General features: G+C 30.1%; 1 protein-coding gene across 1 annotated transcript in view; it reads left to right on the plus strand.

Annotated features, from left to right (window-relative positions):
• LOC108685260 overlaps window positions 1-7,015 on the plus strand; it is a 7,454-nt gene extending 439 nt beyond the window's left edge. The window contains 3 exon segments of the mRNA XM_018189959.1: window positions 5,035-5,305; window positions 5,578-5,677; window positions 6,908-7,015. Of these exon segments, the coding sequence (XP_018045448.1) occupies window positions 5,035-5,305; window positions 5,578-5,677; window positions 6,908-7,015 (479 nt within the window).
• The last annotated feature ends 3,329 nt before the right edge of the window (window positions 7,016-10,344 follow it).

Genomic DNA, 10,344 nt, shown 5'->3' on the forward strand with positions numbered 1-10,344 from the left:
TATATAATATGTATATATATATTATAATAAAGGAAGTTTCTGGAAAAAAAATTTTTTTAGAACCACTACAGGCAAAAACTAACAAAGATTTATATAACTGATTCTTGCTGGAATAAAATTATAATTAAGAACAATATCTTTCTTTTATTCTTAGGTAAATTATCCTGCTTTCCTCTTTTCTCTAAAGGGATTTTCTTTGTTGTTATTTTGCTTATGTATGCAAAGCTACCTAATCAATCACAGTATATAACTTGTCAGTATATAACAGTGTATTATCACCATCTCTAGATCACTAGTCATATAAAAATCTTTGTACTCCAATTAAATGGAAAGATTGAGTTGACAGTTTCGATATTTGATTGAAACCCCGGTGCGCTACGTCTCTAAAGGGATACTGGGTCCGCTAAAGCATCTCGATAAAAATTGCCATGCACAAATCTCAAACAAAGGATGCTACACGGTCCTTGCCTCGTTCACAGAGAGTCTGTGGATGATGGCAAAAATTGTATCTGCGGTAAAACGACAATAAATTTCAAGCCCACAGAGGAATGAGTGTTGAGCATCGAAAAATTTCGAGACATCGACAAGACACTTTATCAGATATGTAAATATGAAACCTGGAATTTTTTTATATAAAATACACGTTTATTACATGAAAATGATAAAAAATATTTTATTCGAAGTATTGGTAGCTATACATTTTTTCCACCTGTTTGACAATTTGTGGATGCCACGCCAAAAAAATTGTTACTCTTTTGAGCCAAACCAGTCATCTAGCCATTTTCATACATCTTCGTAAGAAGTGAAGCGCTGCTAAGCAAGTGCGTGTTCCATCAATGCAAATAAGTGATAATCGGATGGAGCCAAGTCTGATGAGTAAGCCGCATGCGAAAGTATTTCGCAATCAAATGCCTCAATCGTTTCCTTGACCAATTTTGCTGTGTGTGATGGTGCATTATCATGAAGCAAAATCACTTTGTGATTTCTGGTCGTTTTTTACACAAAGCTTGATTCAAATTGATCATTTGTTGTTAGTAGCATTCATTATTAACGGTTTTGCCAGATTTTAGCAGCTTATAATAGATCACATCTTTCTGATCCCACCAAACACAGAGCATTGTCTTCCGTCCATAGCGATTTGGCCTTGCAGTCGATGTCGCCTGGAATTGAAATGGGAAGTCCTACTCCACCCGCCGTATTCTCCAGACGTTGCTCCCTCTGACTATCACTTGTTTCGATCAATGGCATACGGCCTGACCGACCAGCAATTCCGGTCTTATGAAGAAGTAAAAAATTGGATCGATTCGTGAATAGCCTCAAAAGATGATCAGTTTTTTCGACGCGGGATTCGTACGCTACCCGAAAGATGGGAGAAAGTAGTGGCCAGCGATGGACAATACTTTGAATCATAAATATATAACCAATTTTTTACAATAAAGTCTCGAATTTCGGAAAAAAAACGGCGGAAGCAAAGTTGTACAACTAATAATTTAACGAGCTACTAGTACTTAATAAATGATTTGTAAATATGATGACAAATTGATTTGTTATGATTATTGCTAGAGTATTAGTGGTAGATTGTGCTAAATATATAACAAAGATATAATAAAAATATCATGTTGTTGTTTATATCAGAATATCTTGTTTACGCTATCTTCTTGTTATAAAATAGGCAAATCTATGTAATGACAAAAAATTATATAACAATGCCAAAACGTATTTGTTAAGTGTGAAATACAACGTATACAAGAATTTTCGACGTTCACACAACGTTGCCGACTGAACTGTTGGATGTCGCTTATTGTTAGTGGGAATACTCCTCAAGGTCCTCTCTAAATATTGAATACCTGTTTTCCACAATAAAGGATGCCCATGGACAAAAATATACACAGAACAGATTCTTTTGAGATAGATTCTGTATAATTATAAATTGCTTTTTTCTCTTTAGCGAATATTACGATAATATAAAGATACGATAATATAAAGATTTTCAAGAAACTACATATTACAATAGTTTTATTTATTACGAATTGTGTTTTACGTATATTAAATGTAATAATAATAATAATAATTTTTTTTCTCGTATGTTGCTCTTTTGGAAAACTTAGAGCACAGAAATAACAGATAAGGCGTTCCACGAAAATTGGTATTTGCTTGAACCATCGACGAAACACATATTTAACTTGATAATTATGGCTAATAATTTAGAATGCAAAATTGCGACGTTTAAAAATTTCAATTTATCATTACCCTCATTTATGACGGTAAAATTTTATATATTTCTTATTTTTTTTTTGCAATAGTAACACTGTCATATTTCAAATTTAACATTCTTCAAATTTTCTTTCAGATTTTAAATCAATCATACTCGATCGCCCTTTTATTTTTGAAAATGAAATAAAAAGTCACGAGAAAAAGATATTTATTTACAATAATTGTAATCGTTTCACATTAATAACGAAAAAAATTAATAACGGAAAATATTAATATTCTACAAAAATGTATACTACTTATAGAACAAAAGTTATCAAATAAGAAAAATTTATTGATAAATGAATTATATTCATATAATTATTAATACTACGACACATTTATTTTCTCAAATAGGAAAGAATATACATTTCGATTATTCATTACGTTCCTAAAATTCATATTTTAAATATGATTGATATTTTCTAATGGTATTTTTGTATTTCATATTGTTGTTTTTAATACATCAGAGAATCAATATTTACTGACGTACCAAGGGAGCAACGAAAATAATAATACATTTTAAAAGAAAAGAGCTTACTTTAAGCAATCTTGTGATAACTATGTAGTGATTGATTTGTACAACGCTATGTGTATACATACATTTTACACTTACTAACAAGAAACAAAACTGCATTTTAATAATAACTGAGCTGCTTGTTAAATAGGATTAGACATTGATTCTTTCATGATTTTATGACAGATGACAAGTATTATGAGATAATAATTATAAAGTAATTAGTTATCATATTTACTTTAAAGTAAATGAAAAGTACAATTCTTTAATGAATTTATCATTATTCATTACGCGACATTCATTTATACAATAATTATAGGATAAACTTTGAAACATTGTCATTGTTTATTATATGATTACAACATAATCCACATAGCACAGAAGCTTACAGCAACATTGATGCAATGTAAACATGTTACTGCAGTATTGCTAGAACATTCTGTTTGTAAGAACTATGTAATATAATAAATTCAGCAATATATTGTTATTTAATATTATCTTACATAATCGTAATATATCCCTCATTGTTGTTCAATAATAAAGAATTGTCAAGTTGAAAGTATATATGCCCGTAAAATAAATTAGCTTATTTTTATAAAAAATATTTCAGCATTTGTACAAATATAAATTATGTTAAAATTAATTATATGATATTTTATATTGTGCTAATTTCTTAACTTTATCTAATAATGACAAATTTTTCAATTGAAAATAAAATGAGTTCAGATATATCTGGTTAAATCTCAAGTTATTCATTTTATTATTTATAAAGTTGGTTCCAGTTTAATTAAAAACTAAAAATTTGTATTTGATATGTAAAATCTTTCAGGTTTGATTTCTTCCTATTTCTCATATTAAAAATATTTAAAAAATTATATATATATATATAAAACTGCTGAAATACAGAATGATAAACATAAATAGAAACAAATTATCTGTATCACAAAATTGTTATTCTTAATATCATCTTTCTAAGATCTTCTACATAAAGATAAAACCTTTCTTAAAGATTGATTATGAAAATGCTTATATTAATATGTACCGTATATAACATTTGTTTTAAATAATTTAATACTTGTAGTTTGTTCTCTGTCACTTTTCATACATCTTAGATTAATTCGTATATTTCGAGCAACGATAGTATCAGACTGTTAAGTTCTATAATGTCTCTTGATGTCAATGGTTTTACAATTTTAATGGAGCATAAGATAATTATCGCGACAATATAGGGACAAATAGAAGGAATTTAGGAATTTAGGAATTAATCATTTACATTTTTGATAAACAGAAATTAAAGGATTACAGATCACATTCAACAAACTATTGTTCGATATATAGTAATCTTTATCAGTTTTTCTGTGTTTCCATTATAATTGTATGTATATTGAACTTCACAAAATCATTACCTCTCAAAAATAAAGTTCTACAATATTTAATACTTGATATCCATAGAATGATCATAGGGCAAATAAAATAGAGCAATAGAATATAGAAAGAGAAATGTCATCCTTCATTGTATGTCATGTGATTGTTCACAATATTAGGAACAGATAGGACGAAAGAAAGGGAATAATAAATTTTTTAATAAGAATAGGGAGAATTAAGTATAATTTGTGAACAACAAGAAAGTTACTAATTCTCTTTTATATATAAAGGAAGAAGCGATTATGGAACGTGAAACAAATATTAGTGAAAGCATAAACAATTGAAGTATCAATGCTTACATACTGCATTTCCTTCGGAAATATTATCACAAATTTACGACATAAAAAAATGGATTTCAAAAATGTGAATTTTTTAAATTGTCGAGTGAACATACTCTCGGGAAATTTCTTACCTATAGCAACCAATAATTCACGGCTTTCAGTTTTTTGGCTTATAGCATCGTTGTTTGGTTAATACAATTGAGTCATGTTGAATCGCGTTGATTTTCGGGATTATCTTGGCACTGACGGAGGATGGATAATCTGAAGGATAGCATTCTCTCCGTCGTGATCACAATAGAGGCATTTTTCATGCTTACGCGTCTTTATACACGCAAGAAGTTAAAGGAAATGATCCAGAAGATGAACGATAACTTGTAAAGCATGGACGAAACTATAAGAATACATAAAGTCGGCCATAAAGCCTATAATATTGCCATTCGTAATATATGGCGTGACCAGCATAATATCGATTACGATATACCACGCCATGCAACCGATTGTATTGACCTTCGAAAAGTTCACTTTTTTTTATGTAGATTACAATTTATCAATCACTTTCAGTAACCGTTCTCCAACCACATTCTGATTTATCGGTTATTTTGAAGACAATTAGCAGCGTTTACTTTATTTTTCAAGAAGTTCGGTGTGGATGTGTACACTTAGTATTAATGTTAATAGCGCAGTATCGATATGTAGCAATAAAACTCACGATATTGTTTCGTGATCTACATAACTATAATGATAAATCTCGAAAAGAACATTATCCTATAGAAGATCGATGGACGGAGGGAAAATTAAGAAAATTATGTCTGCATCAGAATACTATTCTAAAGTAAGTATAATGTGATCGTTGAAATAGAATTGAATTGATTAGAGAAAAATATATTTGGATCATCAAGCTATTGATATTACTCTTCTAGCTCTAAGTTTACGAGAAAAAATGAATTATATTCTTATTATAAATAAAAATCATTATTATTAGAACATATAAATTTTATTATTTCTTGTATGTTTTTTCTGTATTGTTTATTAGTTAATATTAGTTAATATTTACTTAAATAATTTATGATTTCACATTTTATGATATTTTATGTTATGTTTTAGCATGTCATTTATATTAAAAAAACTTTTGTCTGTGAACTTCAGCCTACTCTAAATCAATAACGTATTTCGATTCTGCTTTATAGGTATCTTATTAAGCGCAGTGAGTAATAATGTTATTATTAATTTAAAAGAAAAAATTGTTTTTGCAACTATTGTGATAAATTAATTTTTTATTGTATAATATATTTGTTTATAAAATTACTTATTTTAAGAAATTAATGTATATTTAATGAGTATTTCAAGTAAAATTTTTTAAATAAATTTTATAAATTACATAAATTAGAATCACGAGGCATTAGGAGTCAGCGCTAATCCCGACTTGCGCAAAATATAATGATAAAGATATAAATAAATTTAATTAATTCTGAACATTTCGACTCCGTTTTGAGCCATCTTCAGCAAATAAATATATAAAGAAAAATTACCGCGATAGAATAAATATATCGCTGATAGTAAATTGCAAATTCACATTTCATACTTTCTTCAAATGCAGACTGTATGCAGAGAGTGACTATTCTAAGTTTTGTAAATGGTGTTTGCCAAAAAGTGAATATTATAGTATAAATAAATTAAATCAATTTATTAAAATTCATAAGATGTCAAATATGTCTAAGAGGAATGTAGTAAATAATATAGTAAATAATATAGTAAATAAGATAAATTATAATGATTGCACTGCATCCTATGTTAGCCAAACTAGTAGAAAATTGAAAACTAGATTTAAAGTTAAACGCTACAACCACCCAAGCAGAACAACAAATCGTTATGATATCAAAATGATATCAAAATGACTTCAAAATGATCATTAAAAGTCATTTTTCAATTCATTTTCGATTCATTTTAATGTCATTTTGACGATTTATATCGTGACTTGTTGTTCTGCTTGGGCATATATGCAGAAAAATTACGTTCAGTAATTACATATCACAAGTTGCATGCAATCACAATTTCGATTGGAAGAATGTAAAAATTTTGGTTATAAGAGAGATCTTACAATTAACGACTTATGTCGGAAATGCTCCACATTAATTGCCAACCTGAAGGATTAAATTTGAAAGTTGACTCCTAATACCTCCTAATTCTATATTTATCGTATTCTATGAATCAAAGGAATCCCTAAAATAATTATTTCTTAAAATAATTATTTCTATTATTTATTGTAACATAAATTAGAGAGATCTCTATTTCAAATTAAATTTATTCTTAAATTAAAAGATCAAATCAAATTTATTCTTAAATTAAAAGATTTTCTAATTGGAAAAATAGAAATGTAAGTTTCACTTTTAAAGAGATTTTTTGTTTGAAATTTTCTAATAAGTTATATTTTCAGATACCATCAATGACTTTTATAGAAGGAATTTCAGTCACTTCATCTGCAATTGGTTCACTAATGCAATTTTTTTTGTTATGTTCTTCCGTACAATCGTTATCAGAATAAGATTTATTATTTTATATTACAGGAAGCTCTTGGGTTAAATGGCCAAACTCTAAACTCTAAACTCTATGAATTTAGGATTTCAAAACAAATAAAATTTTTCTCTGAAAGTATGCTTGCAAATGTTTCGTTCAAGAGATGATGACTTCTTAATCAACAGTTACAGAACTGTAGGAATGAATAATGTCAAAATAATGTCGAAATAAGGTCAATCCTCTTTATTGCTTTATAATAATTAAAATTTAATTATTAGGTATGGGAAAAAGTTCGTGGCGTTTTTCCCGTTAGATAGCATTAAAAAAACGCCACAAACTTTTTCCCACACCTAATATTAAATTTGTTCAAAAGATGTTAGGAATAATATGGATTTATTTTAATTGGACCTCGTTTTTTATCAGCTCATTTGAATGCGAATGGATTTCTCGCATTTTTGAACAATGAATTTTATGACGATTTGAAAAATATTTCTTTGACTATAAGAGTAAACTTTTGGTTTCAAATCGATAGCTGTTCTGTTTATGGCAGAGGTCCTCGACAGTGGTTTAATATTGCCAGAAGATGGATTGATCGTGTCGGATTTGTAGCTTGATCTCCGTATTCATCAGATTTAAGAGGATGCTGGTATAGTCCTGTTTTACCAATGAAGTGTGATAATTTTCATTTGTTCATTTCTCTTAATTGTATTTACGGATTGAAAAATCCTTCTCTACAATTAAAGTATCGACAACAACACAGGGCGCCTACCAGCTACAAATATCAAGCTACAATTTAATATGAAAAACTAAAAAAATAAAACATAATGGTTTTTTCCATCGATAATGATATCTGCAGTCGACTCGTCACAATATGTGCTACACATAAAAGTTTCAGACCTTGCGTTTAAAATAAGTAGCTGGCGTCCTACAGAAAACTTCAAAGAACAATACTATGCTTATAAAAATAAAGGGTTTAATATAAGAGAACGATTTTACAAAATTTCATTTATATACTATGAATAAAATTAAAGCCGTGATATCGAGCACTATTTTAGTTCCTCGATATTGCGACAGCAGAGCTGTCATCAAGTGTACCTCGCATCAGCAGAAACAATTAGAATTATCGATCTATTCAGGCTCGTAACAAGCTTCTTGCCACGATCAAAATTTTTTCTCTTGAAAGGAAAAATAATTTAATAAAACAAATATGGTATTAGTTATTTCAATTTTATACAAATAATGTTTTTATAAACAAGAAATGTACAATATTATTCACATATATTATTTTTGGTTGATTTTCGACTCTGCTCTAATGCCGAAGCGTCGAGCGGCAAATTCATTTGTAACGAAATTTTCATAAGCTCTGTTCTCTTATACTAGCCTTTAGTTCATTTCTACAAGCATAGTATTGTTCCTTAAGGTTTTCTGTATAGCGCCAGCTACTTATTTCAAACGTACAAAGTCTGAAATTATTATATAAAGCACATTTTTTATTTGGTTTGGATGTCAAAGTATCAAACGGCACTTAGTAGGAAGCGTCATTCCTCTTATTGCACCCGAATATAAAAATAGATTGAATCATTATGTAAACCAGCAATATATTATCAGCTAGAAACACCATAATAACATATTTTTCTATATATTGGGAGTACAAATTAGTTCGGTCCATTTCCCTAAAGATAGCTCCAGCTGTTGTGAACGGTTCATAGTGATTTTGGCGGTTTCAGAGAGATTAAACATCTGCTAATAATATTCAGTTTATATCGCTTTGAATTTCATATAAAAACCTTGATTTTTACTGTGTTTGAAATGTCGAATTTTGTGTTAATCAAGCAGCATTTGCGGGAGATTTTGATTTTCTGCTTTAATTGGAGGAAAAGTGCGGCTGAAGCCCATCGAATGCTTGTCGAAGTTTATGGTGACACTGCTCCAACTGATAAATCATGTAGGGAATGGTTTCGACGTTTCAAGGATGGAGATTTCAGTGTTGAAGACAAGCCTCGCTCTGGACAGCCAAAAAAATTCGAAAACAAAGAATTAAAGGCATTACTCGAAGAAAATCAGAGTCAAACGCAAAAGGAGCTTGCAGAATCATTGGGAGAATAACTCAACAAGCCGTTTCTGTATGATTGAGAGCCATGGGAATGATTCAAAAACAAGAAAATTGGGTGCCTTATGAACTGAAACCAAGAAACGTTGAAAAGCGATTTTTCACTTGCGAACAGCTGATTCAAAGACAACAGAGAAAAGGTTTTTTACATCGGATTGTGACTGGAGATAAGAAGTAAATATTCTACGACAACCTCAAGAAGAAAAAATGCTACGCTAAGCCCGGTGAATCGTTTCCATCGAACTCAACATCAACACCACGGCCGAACATTCATGGTTCGAAGATCATGCTCTGTATCTGGTGGGACCAAAAGGGTCTTGTTTACTATAAGCTGAAACCTGGCGATTTCATTACGGGCGATCGGTATCGGCTACAATTGATTCGTTTGAGCCGCATTGCGAAAGAAAAACGGCCGGAATACAAGCAAAGACATGATAAAGTTATTCTTCTTCATGACAACGCTCGGCCTCACTAAAATCGTAAAAAAATATTTGAAAACGCTCAATGGGATGTTTTATCACATCCACCGTATTCTCCGGACATTGCTCCTTTTGATTACTGGTTGTTCCGAAGGATGCAGCAAGTCACCGGTTCACTTCTTTCGCAGAAATCAAAAATTGGCTCCAAAATTGGATCGCCTCCAAAGACGAGTCATTTTTTCGAGATGGAATTCGAAAATTGCCTGAGAGATGAGAAAAAATAGTAAGCAGCGAAGGGCAATACTTTAATTGATCTGTTCATTCATTTTTTAAATAAATGCACAAAAAAACGGACCGAACTAAGTTGTATTCCCAATATAAAGAAATATATACTAAAATAGAATCGTTGCTTAGAAAAGAAGTCGTGTATCCTTGCTGCATTGGCGATGATGGTAAACCGGAATTGATAGAACACATTCTTGCAGAACGAATTATTGAAACAGAAGTACGACAGAGCGAGACAGAAAAAAAAACAAAAAAGGATAGAAGTTCCTATGTAATCAATGAGGCTCCGCACACCAAGCTGAACTCGTTGAGCGAAACAGCAAGTCTATCCTTCAAGGTCTATCCTTCAAAGTCTTTTTCTCTCTATGGTAACTTGTTTCTAGCGACTGAAAATTCTTTCTCGGCAATTTCGGCTCAACGTATAAATAAGGGAAGAAGGAACATTATATTTAGATAATGTACAAGTTTTAATAAATTATACTTAATTCGTTCTTCTAAGTTATGTGTAATACAATAGCAAAAATAATTTCAAAACACGATAAT

The sequence above is a fragment of the Atta colombica genome, unplaced genomic scaffold (assembly GCF_001594045.1).
Source record: "Atta colombica isolate Treedump-2 unplaced genomic scaffold, Acol1.0 scaffold15, whole genome shotgun sequence".
Classification (NCBI taxonomy): domain Eukaryota; kingdom Metazoa; phylum Arthropoda; class Insecta; order Hymenoptera; family Formicidae; genus Atta; species Atta colombica.